Here is a 20,921-nt window from a genome sequence, read left to right on the forward strand (position 1 = left end):
GAATTTTTAGCAGAATTAACATACAATATATATGATGATGGTAAGATGGTGACTTTTCTGTGGAAGGTATTTGATTTCTCTTGCAGGAAATGGCCTGATCAAAAAGGCTAACCTACTGCCACCTAGTGGCAAAAGAAATTACCAAGGGAAATCACCAACCCTAGAGCGTAAAATTCAGTGACAAAGCTAGGGTCTGTTTTAGTTGATTAAATGTGGTAAAAATGTATGTCTCACTTTCAGAAAAAGATTTGTTTTGGATAGTTTGGTCTTTAAGCACACTTTCCTATTGCCTTCTGTGTATGTGATTCAATAAAAACATAGTTGGCCCCAAAGTAAAGTAAAAAGCACCCTCAATCATCATACAGCTGACCTTCGAAAAACATGATAATAGAGCTGAACTCAGAAAGTTTGTTTCATTTAAAAAAGCTCTTTTATATATAAAAACACTCAAGAATAAAGTGCTGTCTTTGTTTGGGCTGCTACAATGAAATATCCCAGAATGGATAACTTATAAACAGAAATTTCTCACAGTTCTGGAGGCTGGAAGTTCGAGGCCAGAGTGCCAGCATGGTCAGGTGAGGGCTGTCTTCCAGGTCCCACACTTCTCATGTTGCTCACATAGCAGAAGGGACTAGGGAGTGTGTAAAACCATTCATGAATGCTCCAGCCTCATGACCTAAATCATCTCTCAAATGCCCACCTCCTAATCCCATCATCTTTGGGGGTTGGAATTTCAACATATAAATTTTTGGTAGGGTGTGATCATTCAGACCATAGCAACTACATTTGTATTGATTAGAAAAAAAATCCACTGGAACTTCAATACTATAGAGGACTAAGACAATTACATTTGCTTAATCCTGTAAATTGAATATGCATACTGTATTGCAAATATTTTAACTGCTAATTCTGAAGAGTTTTTGTCTTCTGTTGTATGTCTTCAAGTGTTTTAGAAGTTCTACTTTATGCAAACTGTTTAATATATTTTGTAAATTATTTGATATGAAAGCCAGTTTATCTTTCTATAGAGCTCTTAGGAAAAATATTATGTCGTTTAATTCAACTTGATTTTTTTAATACTTAGCCACTCTAGTAGAGAATCAGTTTCACTAGAATTAGTAAGAGTTAGGTGTTAGAATGTCAGTCAAGCACTTTCAGCAGTTCATGGCTCTGTTGTGTGACCAAGTCCCTCCCTGTTCCCAGCTAGAATCCTACATGCAGCTAAGGATGACATCTCCAGGCTGATGCAGTATTTATTGGTCGTTAATGCCAGTCCTGCCCACTATCAAAATATCCTGATATTTCAAAGGAATTATTAACTAATTTGAATTTAAGTACAAATTTTTTAAAGTATTATGGCTATGATAGAAAAAATAAAGGCCATTTAAAGAAATACAAATATTTACAGATGAAATTGCATGATTTGCTTCACAATATCAGGAGGGAAAGAGGATAAAAGTATGGATGGGCTAAAACAGCCAATGGCTTAGTGGCTGCTGCGGCTGATCAAAGAACATAGGGGATCATTCTACTTCTGTGTATACTTTAAGTTGTCTATGAATTTAAAAAAATCCTAATCTGACACAAATATGAATTTCAGAGTTTCTGAATAACATTTCTTAATGCTGTTGAGATGGCATATAGTATTGAGAAGTAAGGTTTAAATACTACTTGGTTGTTAGAAACATGAGAAAGGAATGTTTATGGCTAAGACTATAGTCATAGTGATACTGTAAACACAAAGCTATGTAGCCCAGCATTTCCTATTGGTTACGTTGTTGTATTTCAGAAAGAGATCTTCATTTGACTTAGGCCACTGATTATCAAAGTTGAGTGTGCATCTGTGAAAAATGGTGAGAGCTGATGAAATATATAGATTATAAGCCACATGCCACAGAGATTATGATTAGAAGGTTTGGCGTGGTTCCAAGGAATTTACATTTTTAGTAACCTGATGAGGTTTTTTTATCACCTGTACTGATGGTTAGATTTTCATTTCACTGAGGTAGAGAAAACGCAGGCTAAGGTGAAATCTTTCAATTAAGGCTTGTTGCAACAAAAATGACCTCAAGGTTTTGTGAATTTTTTAAAGAAAATCTATATGAAAGATACTATTCGCGAATCAGTCATCACCATCATTGACATTCCTGTGTATTTTTAATAATTGTATCATGACAAAGGGACACAAAGAGGCTAATGACATTATTGTCCCCAGAGTCTTCTTGAAACTATTAAACTAACCAAAGTACTCATTAAACTATGGTATGAGTACGCAACCAGTTTTTCTAGCAATAGGCTGTTAGATGTAAGGAAAAAGTTGAAAAGCCTGGACAGAAGTCCTGATTTGTGTAGGTATATTTAGGCATTGAAAGATGCACAGTGCAGAGCATTTGGGACCAGAGGCACAGGCAGCAGACACCAAAAGGAGCCCTTACTCACGTTTGTTTAGAAATGGGATAAACATAAAGGATTGACAGAAGAAGAGAAAGGAACTAACATATATTGAACGCCTGTTCTGTACTAAGTACTTTATGTATATTGTTTCAAGGAGATAAAAGTGCTGCTGAGCCAATACAGAATTTCCCACTCCATACAGCTTTTTACAGTTAAGTCTAGATGAGATCCAGCAATGAGTTTTCATTTTATTTATGTTATCATAATAGCAATATAAATGAAGGTGTTATCTTGACCCAGATAACCTTTTGCAGAGTACAAAGGATACTAAATGAAAACAGGTTATTTATGTATTATAGTTCTTGAAAAAAAGAGGAACCATAAAACGTGAATGGAACTGATGATATATTTTCCTTTTTCTATTCTGAGGTAGTCATAAAAAATTATGGCAGAAGACTGGCATCTACTACGGAGGAGTGTTCTCACCTTGGCACTGAGTCAAGAGGTTTCTTGCCAATCCTACTCTTACCAGTGGTAAACTAAAGAGGAGGAAGTTGTGGGAATCATACTAATTCATTCACATGTCTTACCTATTAAGTAAGGTCTATGCCCCAGAAGAGTTAATTTTACTATATCAATTAACTACAAATTCTTATCACTTAGAGGCAAGTTTAAAATCTGTTACGGGCTCAAACACCTGTGACTTTTTCATTGAACACATCCAAAATAAACTAACATCGACAGTTTATGTAACAAATCTTCTGTGTCCTTTAGTAAAGCCTTAAATGTACTTATTTTACCCTTGAAATATTAATAGGGTAAAAATGGAAATACTTTCTCACTACAAACTGAACTTCTAAGACCACAGCCACCCTGTCAAGTACTGAGTGGGCAGGTCTGTCCCTGTATCAGGCGCCACGTCCGCTGTTAGGAAGGTGAACCTGGAGCACACAGCAGCAAAGTAAGCCTGTTCCCATGATCCTACCATTTCTACAGCAAGGAATGTTAAGTTTCATAACTTCTAACCTTCGAAACCTGGCAAGATTGTAGTGGTCTTATATAAATAAGACCTACTAATGGTGACAGCTCACTGGGATTAAGCCCCGAGGTATCTGGGGATGAAATGGTGCTGGCTATGCTTCTCTTAGTGTCTGTGTAGCATAAAGTTATGGAACGAGTATAGTGATCAGCCATGGTGTTCACCTTGATCTAAAAGGGTAATCGAGGAGACACTGCTACTCTCACTTGAGGGAGGTGAGGCAAGACCCAGGGGTATAGCCATTTGCATTTTATACTCTGAACAGACTGCTGGCAGTGGTGGGTTTGTGAGGAGACTCTCCTTGTTTCCAGACATGGGTGAAGCCAACTGGGACACATAATTCAGACAGGTTTCTCCAGCTGGGATTTCTTCCAGAGAGTTCATATAGTTTTTTTCTAGTGCCTTTAGTAAATTTTCTGGTGAAGTCAGTAGTTCCAGCTGACTTGGTGGGGCTGTAGGGGATACTGTGACACGGCCACAACAATCAGACTCAGAAGCTGCCTGATTGTAGGTAAAGTTCTCAAAACAGATGTGAGGTCCAGGGCCCAAGTAGTTCTCTGTGGGGAGGAGGTAAAAGCAGGCAGGCTTAGTAAGTTCCATTTCTGTGAGTGACTTTCTTGTGCCTAAGAACTGCATCTTATTCCCTTCTGGCTTGTTTACAACTTCAATAGCATCTGGAATACAGTCGTTGACTTTCATTATCGTTAAATGAGGATTCTCCTGGAATAAAAACAAAATATGGAAGTATAATGTGTGTGTATCTGAGTATATAAAGTATGTGAAATGCCCTTAGAGCTTCAGTGTTTTTTCATGTTTCATCCTAGTCACAAGTTAGCTTTTCATGGCTTTGGGAGCAGAGGTGGCTTGTGCTTTGTTATTTTCTTGAGGAGGTCTAGGAAAGGATGGTTATTACAAGCCCAACCTTGGATTACTGTCTAATAGACATTGATATACACACAGTTTACCAGCATTTACCTTGGACTTTATTAATGATAGCACGCTGCTCTTATAAGGATCTGGAATGTCAGGATAACAGTTCTCTTTCATCCTAGAAAACAGTGAAAATTTGACTGAATTTTGCAATACAGTGGAAAAGCTGAGGGAGAACTCTGGAGTCAGTCCTGAATTCTAATCTTTGCTCCATCACTCATTAACTGTGTGACCCTGGGCAAGCTGCCTAACTCCTTTATGCTCTGATTTCCTCTATGGTTCACTGGAGACAATTACAGTACTTGTGGAGGTGGTGGTATATGTGTTAGAACACTGCTGAGCACACAGTAGGTAAAATACAAAAGCTACTGTTGTAAACAAATTTTCCATCTTTTTAAATGCTTATTGTTTTCCTTATTGACCTGCAAAGCAAGATTGTTAAAAAATATTCATATTTTCCTCTAAGCCTCCTTTGCTCTTTCTGGCACTTTTCCTCGTATTGTTCAGTGCGATTTTTATCATACGTTAAACTCCTTTGTAGATTTTTCTCTGACTTTCTTATTGGAGGAAAAAACTTCCCCACACTCTTACCACTGGCTTTTCAAGTAGCAGACGACTGTGATGAACAAAACGCAGAAAATCAGAGGGAGTAGGAACCGCATCAGTGTGTAGGCTGGGGAAGAAAAAAAAAAAGGAGGATGTTGTTAACAAGGACTTTTCTCAAAGGAATAAATTAAGGTTGAGAGTAATGTTATGTGTTTATTATTCCTCATAAGTCTTAGTCATAAAAGATTCAATTTGAACCCTGCCTGACGGTGGGGACAAAGCTAACCCACTGACACAGGGACTCAGTGGCTATTCTGACAGACTGCACATCACTCCCGATTCTTCATTCCCCCCTGGCCAGAGCTTCACGGTAGACACACTTCTCTGCCTGTTGAGTTTGCGCTCAGCTGTGTGACTTTGTCTGGCCAACAGGATGTTAGTTGTAATCTTAGTAGCTGCTGTAGGAGTACTGCATAGTTCGGTTTGCCCTCTTGTGTTCCTGTCATCCATCCTGAGAAGAGTTTGTCCCTCCTAGCACTGCCCCTTAGGCCTGAGCACCAGAGTGAAGCAAACTGGAACAAACTAAACCTGATGGAAGCCTGGAGTCCAGCCTGGCCCATTGGAGATCAGCCAAGCTGTGAGCACAAAAATAGTTTTGTTTGCCACTGAGATTCTGAGGTCTTTTTGGTTGTACATAAAAAATGAACTAATTACACTCTGTCTGGTTTCAGAGAAAATTACCTGAATATTTCTTAACCTGGAATAATTCCACTTTTACTTCTCAGATATGTCAACTGGTACTTCATTTTCTTTAAAAGCCCATCATTCTGTTGCCACTGCCTGCAAGTCCATCAATTAATTATTCATCTGGGTTGGTAAACACCTTTTATAAATGCAAGTTGCACAGGGATGGTTTGGAGGCTAACAGTTATTCACATGTGCATATATTTCTGCTCAATCTGGTTGTTCCCCTGCCTTCCCTACACCCCAGTTCCAACACCTGGTTGTCCTGGAAGGAATGGGGTTTGATTTGGGGACAGAGGTGTGGTGGATAAAGTTGGAATTTGAAAGGGAGGGAAGACCTAGGTAGAGGCCCAACCCATTGATGAGGCCACAACAGTATCTGGAGAAGAAGACGCAGAAAGGTAAGAGGGTGCCAAGCAAGCACCCTACACCCAGCCTGGAAAACTAACCCTGCTGCCAGAGAAGGGAAGGAACCCTCCTCTGGACTCCACTGAAGAGTGCCTCCCTCTCAAGTTCAATACTTTTGACTACTAACAGTTTTAAGATTTGGTTAAACTATGGATTTATAATGTATTTAAGAACAAGCCTGGGGACTTAACCATAATAGTTTCTAAATTTGGTTTCGCTAAACTTTTTGTTAACAGTATAATCATACCTAAAAGTGCTCATAAGTGTACAGCTTGATGAATTTTCACAAGCTGAACATACCCATGTGACCAGTACCCAGATCAAGAGAATATTACCAGCTCCCCAGAAATACCCATGGTGTCCTCATCCAGCCATTATCCCCTCCCAAGGTAACCACTGTCTTGTCTTTTAACAGCTAAGCAGCATTTGTCTCTGTATTCTACAAATGGAACTGCAGCAAGAGTCGAGTCTGCCTTCCGTCACTCCGAATTTGTGAGATTCATCCATCTATTTTTGTAACTATGGAATGTTATTAATACTGTAATTATGTAGAAGTTTATTCTCTTTTTTTAATAATGAGCAATATAATCAAGAGAGTCACAGCCAAGGCTAGGGAGCTTTAGCATGAATAAGGGAGATAAACCTAGATAATACACTTGAAATAATTATAAATGTTATATGTGTAATGTGTGTGTGTATACAGCCAAGGATATACCTACCAGCCAGCAAATACCAAAGCTGGAATAAAGATAGCCTGAAAATAAATTTAAAATTAACACCAAAATGGCAAGAGTGCTCAAATGATGTACATCATTAACTGAACTCTTGGTCTGGTCATGAGCATTCCGGCCTTTGGCTTGGAGACCTGGGGCCGTGTTTCCATCTAGTAGTGAACAGGAGGGAGCGCCGCCACCTGCCGCCGCAGCCCCGGGAGTCTTCACTGGTGGGCAGGGCGCTCACCGCTCAGCAGCTCTACCTGATGGGGCCATCCCAGCCGCATGGCCCCACCTACAGCGAAGCTGTCCTGCCCAGAGGACAGCGGGTAACTTCAGGCAGACTTTTCAGCCTAGTTATTTTTCAGAGAGAGCTATCTTCAAATGTCCTAGTGCAGACCTCCTATGATACCCTTCTCCTCCTTCCATCAGTATCTATTTTCTTCCACGCCTGTATGTTTGCTGGGGGTCAGGGTTTACTATGAGAACTTACTTCCCATTAACCAGTTCCTGCTATTTTTCCTTCTCTCCATTCTCCTCCTGTTAAGCCACATGCATTTAGAAAATACGTATCTCCTTATCTCACCTTTTTCACAACAAATCTGCAAACACCGGGCTTGTGAACAAACATTTCTTGCCCCTGCCTAATACCCACCTGACCCCATCCCGCCCATCTCTGTTTGCCCCCAAACAGCCAGTCAGGAAGCAATTCATTTGCCATGAGGGAAACCAGCTAAAAGGCTGACTGCAGCCAATTCTGCTGAGAAAAACACTAGCCCTTCTCTAGAAGACTCATGGCTCTTCTGAAATCAACACTAAAATATCCTGTCTGTGATTTTCAAGCTATTCTGGGATTTAGTTCTAGACAAGTGCCTCAGGGGCCACTGAGAAGCAAGAGGAAGGTTCCAGGCCATACATCAGCCTGATTAGTTCCACTCTTACCTGTTTTATGTAGTGGGATTCTATGTAACATTTTTTTGGTGGAACAGTTACAAGGAGAGAAGAGAGAAGAAAGGTTTAAAACTTCCTGACCTAGACAAAGCTCGGGGCAATATGTATGTGATTTGTTAGTTTCCCAGGAACTCCTGAGGAGGTTTTGACTTGAAAAACTCACAGTATTCACCCGGAGTCGTGACCTTTGTGAAAGCACCGTGGGGGCCCGCGCCAACACTTGTGTACGGAGTGACCAAAAACTCATACGAGGATTCCGGCTGCAGGTTCTCCATGACAAGTGTCTTTTGTTCCGGGTCATTGATTACACATTTGCAACATACTGAATCATCTGTAAATAAAAAATGTTTCTTTCAAGAAAAATTAGAATGTGATAAGCCCTTTGGATAGAGCTGGGCACTAATAATCTTGTTGACTCAGCACTGTCAACATTTTTAAATCAACCAAAAATTAAATCATAGTTTCATTACACTATGGACATCAGTAAACTCTTCAGGAGCCAGCAAGCAAAGCAAAATAATCCACTAAACTAGGGATGTTGATGGTCCAGGGAGAGGCACACAAATTGGCCAGAGACAGTTAAAACTTAGAAAAAGGTGTTGGCAAGAAAGTTTCCTAAGTGCCAAGGTTTCTTAAGGAGCTGATAGTAAGTCAAGTGGCTTTTCAAAATACCGGGCCATGTTGTTTTTTAAAATAAGTTAAAATACTGGCCCCCACCATCTTGTCCACTACCTAGTTTGTTTAGGAACATCGTTGGATCATCAAAGCCTCTGAGAACAGAATTCAGCCTGGCCACAGAGATAGCAGCCTTCTCAGTGATTTCTCTTGAATAGTGAGATGTTGGAAAAGTTAACAAGAAATGTCACCTGAAAGTACTGCCTTTTCAAATCCTGGGTGGCACTGCTTCGCCTTGGATTTCATATAGACATAGTAACCTTGTATAAAACCAGGTTGGGATTCAGTGGCGTAATCTTTCCAACTCAGAGTGACGGAGTGGGATGTCAAATTACTCATGACTGCTTGAGGGCTGACTGAAGGAGCTAGGAATGGAAGGTGGGTAAGAGTCATGATTTGGAAGTATTTTCAGAACATTCATGTAAACTAAAAGAAACAGCCAATTCTGGAGACTGTAGTAGCTTATGCCAAGATAAGGAGGTTTATCTCTTTCTCTGGGGAATTTATGCTTTGATATTGGGAGAGCTGGGAAGGAACTGAGCAGTCTTCTTGTTCAAGCCTTGCCTTTCACAGATGAAGAAATAGATGCCAGAAGAGGCTTAATAGTTTGCACAAAGTCACAGAGCAAGAAATAGAATAAAAGCTTTCTTAGACTTCATTCTGTTCTTGAATTCTAAATAGTATTTGAAAGCAGACCTGACCAGAGAATTGAAAAATGGATTTGAAGAACTCAAGCTCCCAGGTTGTGACAATGCAAAGTTACCCAAGTGTCACGAAAAAAATCTAGGATCGTTTATTCTGAAGGCTTCCCTGAGCCTGTTTCACCACATATGCTTGTGCACACCTGGTATGTGACTCACAATACCAACACTATACACCTCCTGCCTGTCTCGGACAGCACCCATCAAGTGGAGAGCCCCCAAGAGTTGATCTGATTCATGCAAGGCAATCAAGGGCCCAGGTGCCATCTTTCAGCAGGTGTGAGACTGGATGCCAGGAAGGTGAATAAGCCACCACATGGGAGGGTCAAAGCTCCCCTACACTACTGGGGGAATCATGGTAAAATTTCTGGGGAGTGATTTCACGGTATATACCAGTCTTATTTAAAAATTATAAATGAGAGGAGAACCAAGATGGTGGCGTGAGTAGAGCAGTGGAAATCTCCCAAAACCAAATACATTTTTGAAAATACAACAAATACAACTAATCCTAAAAGAGAGACCAGAAGACACAGGACAACATCCAGACCACATCCACACCTGTGAGAACCCAGCGCCTTGCCAAGGGGCTAAGATACAAGCCCTGGCCCGGCAGGACCCGAGTGCCCCTCACCCCAGCTCCAGGCGGGAGGAGAGGAGTCGGAGCAGGGAGGGAGAGGGAGCTCAGGACTGCTAATCACCCAGCCCTAGCCATCCGCACCAGAGCGCAGACACAGTGCATGTGTGGGTAGCTGGATACTTGGGAAACAGGACAGTAAGACCTGTGAGCGGGCCTCCACAGCCGGTGCACCCAGGACAAAGAAAAGCAAGTGCTTTTTGGAAGTCTTAAAGGGACAGGGACCCCACAGCTGGATGGAAGTGCCCTGGGACACTTAGCCCAGCATCTGAGAACCTCAGGGAGCTCTGGGTGCCTGAACCCCCGCAGCACAGCTTGGAGGTCCCTCACTGCGATAAACAGCCTCCCACCTGTTCCTCCTCCGACGCGGCTCTGCTATATTGGAGCAGCAGCCTGAGGCAGGCCACGCCCACAGCAACTGCAACACTAAACTCCATAGCGGCCGGGCAAGATCAGAAGCCCCGTCTGCACGCAGCTGCCCAGCACAAGCCGCTAGAGGCCACTGTTCTCCCAGGAGAGGAAGGCCATAAACTGGCAAGAAGGGACTTTCTCTTACCCAACACACGCACCAGCTCCCCACAAATATATCTATCACCATGAAAAGGCAGAAGAAATTGATACAGACCAAGATCACAGAGGCAAACCCTGAGAAGGAGATAGACCTAACCAGTCTTCCTGAAAAATAATTAAAAATAAAGCTCATAACCACGCTGATGGAGATGCAAAGAAATATGCAAGAGCTAAGGGATGAAGTCCGGAGGGAGATTACAGACATCCGGAGGGAGATTACAGAAATGAAACAATCTCTGGAAGGATTTATAAACAGAATGGATAAGATGCAAGAGGCCATTGATGGAATAGAAACCAGAGAACAGGAACGCATAGAAGCTGATGCAGAGAGAGATAAAAGGATCTTCAGGAATGAAACAATATTAAGAGAACTGTGTGACCAATCCAAAAGGAACAATATCCACATTATAGGGGTACCAGAAGAAGAAGAGAGAGAAAAAGCAATAGAAAGAGTATTTGAAGAAATAATTGCTGAAAACTTCCCCAAACTGGGGGAGGAAATAATCGATCAGACCATGGGATCTGTTGGGAGTACAGAACTCCCAACAGAAAGGACCCAAGGAGGACAACACCAAGACATATAATAATTAAAATGGCAAAGATCAAGAACAAGGACAGAGTTTTAAAGGCAGCTAGAGAGAGGAAAAGGGTCACCCATCAGGCTATCATCAGACTTCTTAACAGAAACCTTACAGGCCAAAAGAGAATGGCATGATATACTTAATGCAGTGAAAGAGAAGGACCTTGAACCAAGGATACTGTATCCAGCACGACTATCATTTAAATATGAAGGAGGGATTAAACAATTTCCAGACAAGGAAAAGTTGAGGGAATTTTCCTCCCACAAACCACCTCTACAGGGTATTTTAGAGGGACTGCTCTAGATGGGAGCACTTCTAAAACTAAATAGATGTCACCAGAGAAAATAAAATCACAGCAAAGAAAGCAGACCAACCAAATACTAACTAAAGGCAAAAAATAAAATCAACTACCCACAAAAGCAGTTAAAGGAAGCACAAAAGAGCACAGAATAAAACAACCAACATATAAAGAATGGAGGAGGAGGAATAAGAAGGGAGAAAAATAAAGAATGACCAGACAGTGTCTAAAATAGCTCAATAAGTGAGTTAAGTTAGACAGTAAGATATTAAAGAAGCTAACCTTGAACCTTTGGCAACCATGAATCTAAAGCCTGCAATGGCAATAAGTACATATCTTTCAATAATCACCCTAAATGTAAATGGACTGAATGCACCGATCAAAAGACACAGAATAATAGAATGGATAAAAAAAGCAAGACCCATCTCTATGCTGCTTACAAGAGACTCACCTCAAACCCAAAGACTATAGGAACAAAGAAAGACTGAAGGAACAAAACAGCAGCAGAATCATAGAACCTAAGAATGGACTAACAGTTACCAAAGGGAAAGGGACTGGGGAGAAAAGGAGGGAAGGGAGGGATAAGGATGGGGAAAAAGAAAGGGGACATTACGATTAGCATGTGGCGGGGGGCATGGGGAGGGCTGTGCAACACAGAGAAGACAAGTAGTGATTCTACAGCATCTTACTATGCTGATGGACAGTGACTGTAATGGGGTTTGTGGGGGGGATTTGGGGAAGGGGGGAGCCTAGTAAACGTAATATTCTTCATGTAATTGTAGATTGATGACAACAAAATTAATTAATTAATAAAAAAAAGAAAAAAATTATAAATGAAAAACTAAGGTTCAAACGTTATGACTCAAGTATTCTACCTCTAGTATGTCATTTAAAAACTATTATCATGGATGAGGACAAAGATTTAGCTAAAATGATGGTGATTCAGAGCATAAGACTGCCAGAGGAAAAGAGAGCTTGAGCACTGGCGACTGAAAAATACCTGCAGATGGATTTTGTAGTTGAAAACAACTGTGATCACCTTAAAGGTCCAACAGGTGATTTGACATATGCAAACAATGAAGCTCTTTGCAATGATATGGTTAATATTTAGTGACGTGAGTCAAAAATGCACTTTACAAACTGCATAGAGTAAGAGCCCATTTTTATTTAAAAGTATGTATCTGTACAGAGAAAGGACATGGATATGCATCAAATATTGACTGAGTATTTGCCTTTGGGTGGTAAAATTAGCAATGACCTTTTTTTCTTTTGCATAACATAAATCATCTTTAGTGACAGTATTTTACATTTGAATGATAAAAAAATAATTTTTAGAAATCCAGTTACCAGAATAAATAGGACACTGAAAATTAGGAAAGGTGTTGAAATCTTCTCAAACCCAGAGCTAGGAGTCTTTGGATTTTTCTGAACAAGTCTAGCCATGAAGACATTAAATGCTTTAAACTTACCCAGTTCCTGGGAGTATCCTGTTTTTTTCTCTAGTAAATAAGCAATCCTTTTTGTAGAGATGCCATAAACTCTGAAGTTGTATCGGACCCCTGGTCTAAAAGCATCTGGAGAAGAAGAATCAACACATTTTCAGTAACACAGAATGGTATTATTCTCTTTATTTCTGGAAAGAAAGAGAATGAAAAGTGAACTGGTGCCCCCTTAATAATTTCCTTCTCAGGATTCTAGCACTTCCTCTCCGCTGTCTGCTGTCAAGCCTTGGACTTCTCCATTGTTTCTAGTGAACCCTGCAGGAGCTGCCCTCTACATCACCCTCATCCACGTGCATGAAACCTGGTGCAGAATTTGACCAGACACAGAAAACCATTTTAAAGTTTCTGTTGACTCCAGGTGACTTGTCCTCTCCTCATGAAAGCCAAGCATGTGGAAGGATTTGCTTCCACGTCTTCCCTTTCCCTGCACGCCTGCACCTCTGCAGTCCGCCTTCAGCACCTGCTCTGCCACTGCACTGCTCCAGCCTGGACAGCCTTGCCTCCCTGATCACCAAGGGCAGCTGAATGCCTTCCACAGGCCTCTCTCACCTCACGGACCCAGACAATTCCCGCATCTGTACCTTGAGCCCAAGCAGATGGCAACACCAATCCCCTGCTCAAGCCGCAAACCCAGGCTCCTTTGACTCTGCTAAAATAGCAACTTTAAATTACAAATCCAACGTGGGAGGCAAGAGATCAGGTTCTATAGATTCCACTGAAATTGAAGGAGTTGATGATCAACTCCCATCAACTCTGTACTGATCATCTGCCAAATCCATACACTTCTTCACTTCAGTAAACGCTCTCTGTTCCTCTGCCATTTACTTGAGATCACTGACCTAGAGGAATGAATTCATGAAAACCTAGCCCAGCCTTAGGTCCAGATGATCTCTGTAAAAGCAGATTTAAAGGTCAAATCCTGCAAAATGTGGACTCCTAGCACCCATGCTGGATTTGTAATTTCACAATAATTAGTTTAGCACAAAGGAGTGTTAAGATGGTCCAGAAAGCCTAGCTGAACTTCCTGCAAGGTGGGTGGAGTAGGAGAGTGGTGTGGACAGTTCTTACCTGAGCTAATCATTGTGCCAGTGGTATTGGGACCTAGGTTTTCCCACTGGAGATCACACAGTGGGTCCCAGGGGTGGTCACACCACTCCACAAGGTAGCCTAGGACATCTCCAGATTGGGGTTTCCACGACAGAGAGAATCCATCCTCTGTGCCTTTAACTCTCTCTTCTTCAACCTCTTCTGTACATGACAAATACAGCAGTGCTTCAGATGTATACATTTTTAAAAGTGTTTAAAAAAGAAAAATCCAAACTGGCATTGCAGCTAATAGTTACGAGTCCTACCACTTCAATGGCTACCAGAGCTTGGGCAGAGGGGGAGAGGTGGGGTTTTCTTAGGTGTTTTCCTGCCTCTCACTTCCCAGCAGATACCCACATCTGTCCTTCAGATGCCTCTTGTCCTGACACGAGACCCAACCAGACTTCAGCCCCTAAAACAGGGATCAGCAAATTACTGCCAGCAGGACAAACCCAGCCTCTGAAGCTTGTTTTTAGGACCCTTGAGCAAAGGATGGGTTTAAGATTTTTAAAGAGTTAAAAAAAAACCCAAAATATAGAATAGAAAATGGAGCTGTATGACCTGCAAAGCCTAAAATATTTACTATCTATCCTTCTACCCAAAAAGTTGCAGAACCTTGAGCTAGAACTATGTCTGGTACTTGACCTGCTTTCAAAAAATATCTGTTGAATGAATGAATAATGCAGTTTAATTCCCCCACATAATGCCGGCTGCCCCTGAACTAGTTACTACTTCTGAGATGTCAGGGTTAGAGATATGCGAGGTTACTTTTCCCTAAGGTCAGGAAATTGGAAAAAAGTGGTATGATCCCCGTGCATTATCCATTCTGCTGATTTCTAGTTCACCCTAGACTTTACAGAACAAGAATTCCTCTTCTTTCCTCGAAGCTGACTTCACAACCTACCACTGTTTATAGGACACAAATCCTAGCTGGCCACTGGAGTGAAAGCATACCCAGATCAAGCCATGGGCCTGCAAGTAATTGCTCAGAAAGGCAATGAAGGAGGAGCAGACATTGCATGGTACAGATGTACACTAAAAATTTACTCATTGTTTATCTGTAATTAAAATTTAACTGTGCATCGTGTATTTTATCTGGCAATCATAATTACAGCTGAGCATCAATGTGAAAGCATGGTGTTATTATTTATTTTAGGGCATGAAGTTATTATTCAGATGGGGCCACCCAAAGGAATATGTAGCTCTAGGTGTAAGGCAAAGGGTTCCCCAAGAAGACCTTTTTATATTCTACCTATATGGCTTCTCTGTCTTCTTCCATCAATGAAACAAATCTCATTCACATTGAAGATGAAATTTTTCACTTACTCACATTAGCTAAAATTTCATCCCAAATTTGGAATCATAACTCTTATCAAGCTGCTTTAAAATTTCAAATAAGTTTTAAAGAGTAGAGATAGAGGGAAGAAGAAAGGAAATTTCTTTTTCAGTCACTCACACTCTAGTATGATTTAGCTTAACCATATAGATCTGTCTATAGCACATCAGTGACTTTATCCACTCTAATGATTTAAGAACATGTGCCATTTAAGGAAGGCTGGATAGAGCCTCCTGGGATAGTAAGGGGGTCTGAAGGCAGGAGATGGGAAAGGAAGGTATGGTGGGAACCCACAGATAGAGAACCCAAAACAGATAATAGTGCTCAGCAATGTTTGGACAGGCCTCATGTGAGGCAGCCTATCTTTTTGTCTGTCAGCTCCCCCAGGGTGAATGAAATGCCCACTTTTCCTGTTCTGGTCCTAAATACAACTGTTCTACTTCCCTCTCTAATATAGTTCTTGACAAGCAAAAGTTATGTTAAATAACTCCTTCATTTTTTCTTGTGCCACAATCCTAACTTCTATTTCTTACTTGACACACTGGATAGTTCTTAAAAAAATTAACTAGTCACCACCAACCCCTATCTAGCCCACTTAATCCAAATTTAAGCCTAACTCTTGAATAATAGGTACAATACAACCTTCCATAACCATTAGCAGGTCTGAAAATTTAATAGCAGCAACTGAAGGTGACATTATTACAAGGTTCATGAATGACTATAGGATGTCAGCTATATTGTGTCCAAGTGTTCACTGTCTCACAGTGTGTTACTATGTGTGTGGTGGGCCAGGGGGAAACAGCATATCCAACCTCTTTACACAGCTCCCCAAAAGGAAATTAACATCACTACTAAAGGATTAGCCAGTTATCATCTTTGATGCTACAGCTTCAGCAAACTTGTCTTGAAAGATGATGACAGTTCTTACAATCTGTGGAAATGCTAATGGGCTCTTCATAGGTAACAAAGACAGACAAAATATTTTACAATAATAAATGTGACTCATATTTCATAAGCTACAAAGCACATTGATACCAACTCTAACTCTCAGTTAAGACTGTTGATGTTCCATTTAGCAGTAATTTTCCAAGTTTGGGTCTGAGCTATTTCTGAAATTTCTTTCCTCCCACACTGAGGAAAACAGTCCTAGGAAACCGGTTGACACACTTGGACCAAAAGAAAAGGACTAACAGTGTTTGGCAACTAGACATTTTGTCTCCCTAAGTTACTGTTTTTCCAACTTATCTATCTCTATCTAATGACATCATCAACATTTTTTTTCCTAGCGAATAAAAACAAAATGAAACAAAACTCACTGTTTCCAAGGTCTCCAGGAATGACAATTACTGAAGCAGGAGAGGTGCCCACACTGTTATGAGCTGTGATGTGGATTTGGTAAGAACCCTGGTCAAGGGTTAGTTCTGTGCTGTTGGCAGGAGCAGGAATGGAGAGAAGCTTTGACTTGGATGGTTCTCCTAGGTTTTCTATAACTACATTATAGAACAGAATCTTCCCGTTGGCATGCCATTTTGGTAGTGGCTGAAAAAATATATTGATAATCATTTCAAAAGAGACTTTCCTCTGCAAGGAGTTTGCATCATTACTTTTTCATCTTTTCTCAGTTACCTTATACACACCCCCTTCCCCAGCAAATTAAAGCCGTTTAATAGAGAAAATAACCCTCTAAACCAAGCCTGAAATCAGGCATTCTGCTCTAACTACAGTTGAGCGGAGAACAGGACAGACAGTTCCCCCCGATGTATGCAGCCCAGACCTAAAAACTGGCTGGAAATGGCTGTTTGCTGGGGTGTAGACAGACCCTGGACATACAGCCTGGTGTGGCCACATGTGAGTGCACAGGGCTCCTTGTGGAGAGGGTAGAAAAGCAGGGTGGGCAGTGGCCAGGACCAACTCTCCCAGCATGGCCAGCACAGCTGGGGAATCAGAGTGGTGGACACAAACCTGGCTTTCCAGGTGCTCTTGAAGGCATATTAGTCTAGGGAGAAGGACAAAATATATTCTGTATTACAGTTTTTTAGCTTGACTCACAACTTTCAGACATAAATACTATGAGTATTTAAATATTTACACCTTTTGACTACAGTATGTGCTTCACCTATTCTGGGCCCTGCAAAAGTTAGGGGCAGGCTGAGAAGGAGGTACAGAGGTGCAGGCTCTAAGAGTGAGAACTGGCTGTCCATGTGATGCGTTGTCAAGGAAGGAGCAGTCCGAGCATTTGGGACAAGGTTGTGGAGCCGGGATTCCTCCACTGGTTAAGACCTTCAACCAGGTTCAGGTTAAGATCCCTCCCAATTGGAAGGGCTGCACCAATATCCAATTTTACAGCGGAAGACATAGTGCCAAACAACTCTGTCTTTTTGAATCCATGACTCTTACCTTCCAGAATAAAGTCACCATAAGACATCCTGGCACTGACTTCACCTCTCTCCAGACATCAGGAGCCTCTGAGGGGGCTGAAATTAATGAAACACAAGCTTTTTGTCACAATATGTATGTAGAATAATACATTCAACCTTTTTCTAGTTCAGTCAACAAGGTGACAATGACCCGTCCTAGCTGAGGCTTGCCTCTCTTTCACTCTCTGTGGCTTCTACCCGCCTTGTCCGTGGCCACACTGTTCACTCCCAGGTGGACACTATAGGTGCTTCACAAAAGGTCTGCTGCTTCTGAACAAGACATCAAACTGCAAGGCCTTATGAACATCAAGCTTGAGCTGGAAGCCACCAAACAATTTTGGAATCATTCACCAGTTAGACCAATTCTAGGAAATATTTCCTATGGTGGGACTTTCTAGACCAGAGCAACACCATTGTCGCCGCCTCGCATTTGCAAAGGTTGTAATGAAGGTGCCCAGAGAGCCCCAGGGGTGGGCACACTCCTCCCCAAGTTTGCTGGCCCGCTCGCTGGAGTCCCGACCTGGGAGCCCCTCCTTGCCCACCTCCACTGGGAGGGCCACATCCCTTCCCATTGCCCAGGCTCTCGGCTGAGCCTCTTGTGCACAAGCAGGGCACCCGGCCACTGACTCTCAGCACCCTGATGTAGTCTTTCTCACAGGTAAGGTGTAGGACAAGTGATTTGATTCAAAACATTTCTGTGCAAGAAGAATTGCTTTGGAACATAACACCAAGATATAGCTCTCTGTTTTATAAAAATAGAGTTTACTGTCCCCAATAATTGAAATGGAAGTCAGGCCTCAATTCTTTTAGTTGCTGTCACTTTCTCCTCAACTTAAAGGGGACCATATATTTTTTTTAATCTATGAAAGGCAGATTTCAGTTTGCTAATAAGCCATTGGAGGAGCTAGTATTAAATAAAAACTTACTGCAATACTCAGGAACAACCTGGGACTCAAAGCTCAATGCAACATCTTCAGCTGGTTTATAAATTAGTGTTTGTGAGGAAAGTGCACAGTGTATAGAATGCAGTGACTGTTCTCTATTGAGGTCATTATAATTCCTAGCATGGTATCATTGAACTCTGCTCAGTATGATTATACTTAAAAATGATCATAATGCACATAAATAGTGAATTTTCCAGCATTAAGCAAAGTGTTATCAGAGGTTAAAAAAGCATATATCTATAGATTGATCATCAGTAGATTCATCTCATTTTCCTGTAACCATCAAAGCAAAATTTAAGTATTTTCAGATTGATTATAGAATAAAGTAAATGCAATTTGCTAAAAACTCTGTCCTTTGGCCATTTTCCTGTTGCACTTAATAATGTTGGAACAACTTTGCAAAAAAAAAAGTTTAAAAACCCAGAGTCAAGCAGTATATTAAAGTAAAAATTCTTCCATGAAACACAACTGAGGCATGTACTGCATTACTCTCAGGGACAGGGCTTTCTGCGGCAGGGATGGCTGAGGAGTCTACTCCCTTAGGAAAAATGACTGGAGCCTCAGTGGAGGCAGAGAGGGATGCGAGGGTGGCAGGAATGCCAGACAAGGAGAATAGGCCTCCTGAGCGCAATTGGTGCCCAACCCGTGTCCAGATTCTGATACGCCGCCCTCACCACCCCCGTTAGAGGCACTGCTTTACAATGGCCCCCTAAGCAGAAACATAAAGGGCCCTGCCAGCCTACAAACACAAACCGTAGGATGGGGTAGCATAAAACAAGTATATATAATCCTTCCTTCGGCAGTAAAGTAGCCAGGGATTAGATCAACAAGGCCTCAAGGTTGGAGTAACACCACCAAGAGACAACATACAGAATCCAGGCCTGGGTCAGAGTGTCCCTCTGGGGTCAGGCGGCCTGGGTGTGAGCAGGGGTCACAGGTCAGCCAACTTAATTACTTACGCTCTCTGTGCTTCAAGTTCCTCATCTATATACAGAGAGGATAATAATAGTCCCTATTCCATGCTCTGAGGATTAAAAGGTAAAAACACAGCAAGTACTTTGAGTTATGGTTGGCACATACTAAACACTTAGTAAATGTTAACTGCTGTTACTATTGTTGTTATGTCTGCCATTCATTAACTTTGAAACTAGGCATGTCTCTCCAATATATGGGCCCAAGTTGCTTCATCTGCAACCTGGGCAACAATATTTTATTATCTCAAATTGGAAGGAAGTAAAAGCAGGGCTGGGCCCTCTAGTTTCCCGAGGCCTATTTGAGCTCAAACATAGCTGTTTGGGAGAAAAGCTCTGTTCAGTCAGTATTCAGGAAACTACCACTGAAAGCATGATAGGCCCCAGTTTGCTGTGCTGAACAAATGACTTAATAATATATGTTTCTAACTAACATTACATTTCAAATACATTTCCAAATGCCATTACATTTATCCCCAGTCCTGAATTAAAAGTATATACTAATTTACACAGCCCCACATCCAATGAGAATCCAGCAATACCAGCAGCTTAGAAACTATTTTGGCAAAAACAAAGATGAGAGAGAAAATGTGCAACAGAAATAACACTGATGGCAAATATTTAAGGTGATGTCTTCCCACTCCTATCTAATTAGGCATTTAATTCAGTTTTTTTAAAAAGACAGTATCCAGCTTCAAAACCTCGGGGAAGCCAACCCATCTCCCATGAGTCAGTTTAGATCCTTGAGTTAAACGATATGGAGCTGAACATACCAGCTTCAGAGGTGATGAGGTTTTGACCAATCCATTCACTCCATTTCCAGAAGTGGTTGGCATTAGCACAGCGCACCCGAGTCACGTACTTTGTATCAGGCTTCAGTTCATTTAAGAGATACTCACCATTCACCTTGATGGAAACATTGTGTTGCTTAAAAAAAAACAAAGACCACAAGTATTAGTGGGCATACTTCATTGCAAAGCCAGTCATGATGTGGTACGTTCTGATTTGGGGTAAGACTAGTTTTCCTTGGCAAAATAAATGTCTAAGCCCATCTGCCCAACTGTAAAAGTTTATGACTTATTTCATGGATTTTTTAAAACAGATTACCTGTGCCATTTGAACCACGCAGAAATAAGAGTTTAAAGAGATTTTACTCAGCAGTCTCTGTTCAGGACAAGAAATTTTTTGAAAATAGAAAATTAAGCAGTATTCTTACTTGTATCACTTTTCCTTCACTGTTGAGTTCAACCTGACACAACAGTATAAAATTATTTCCAATGGAGTGTGCCTTCCACATCACGGTGGCCTCTGTGGCATGTACATTTTTAAAACTTACATTAAAGGGATTCATTGGGCGAACTGCCAAAAAGAGTAAAAAAAAAAAAAAAAAAAAATTCAAGCACAGAACCAAACAGATTTTGATAAATGGGAAGTTCATTTCTTCATTTACTTATTCAAAAGTAATTTTTTATTTTTGAGAA

The 20,921-nt window shown here is 41.3% G+C and overlaps 1 protein-coding gene across 8 annotated transcripts in view; it reads right to left on the minus strand.

Annotated features, from left to right (window-relative positions):
- Positions 1-2,622: 2,622 nt before the first annotated feature.
- The window catches only part of OSMR (oncostatin M receptor), a 56,029-nt gene continuing 37,730 nt past the window's right edge, over positions 2,623-20,921 (minus strand). For 6 of the 8 annotated variants that reach the window (XM_036910824.2, XM_036910833.2, XM_036910829.2 and 3 more), the window contains 11 exons: positions 20,657-20,799; positions 20,214-20,367; positions 17,506-17,582; positions 16,425-16,647; positions 13,755-13,934; positions 12,654-12,758; positions 8,592-8,765; positions 7,889-8,056; positions 4,955-5,036; positions 4,409-4,481; positions 2,623-4,153 (listed from right to left, as the gene is read on the minus strand). In XM_036910824.2, the coding sequence (XP_036766719.2) occupies positions 3,581-4,153; positions 4,409-4,481; positions 4,955-5,036; positions 7,889-8,056; positions 8,592-8,765; positions 12,654-12,758; positions 13,755-13,934; positions 16,425-16,647; positions 17,506-17,582; positions 20,214-20,367; positions 20,657-20,799 (1,952 nt within the window). In that variant the 3' untranslated portion in view covers positions 2,623-3,580. The remainder of the gene's footprint in view (positions 4,154-4,408; positions 4,482-4,954; positions 5,037-7,888; positions 8,057-8,591; positions 8,766-12,653; positions 12,759-13,754; positions 13,935-16,424; positions 16,648-17,505; positions 17,583-20,213; positions 20,368-20,656; positions 20,800-20,921) is intronic. The other 2 variants (XM_036910826.2, XM_036910827.2) reach the window with 2 other exon arrangements.

The sequence above is a fragment of the Manis pentadactyla genome, chromosome 2, assembly GCF_030020395.1.
Source record: "Manis pentadactyla isolate mManPen7 chromosome 2, mManPen7.hap1, whole genome shotgun sequence".
In the NCBI taxonomy this organism is placed as follows: Eukaryota; Metazoa; Chordata; class Mammalia; order Pholidota; family Manidae; genus Manis; species Manis pentadactyla.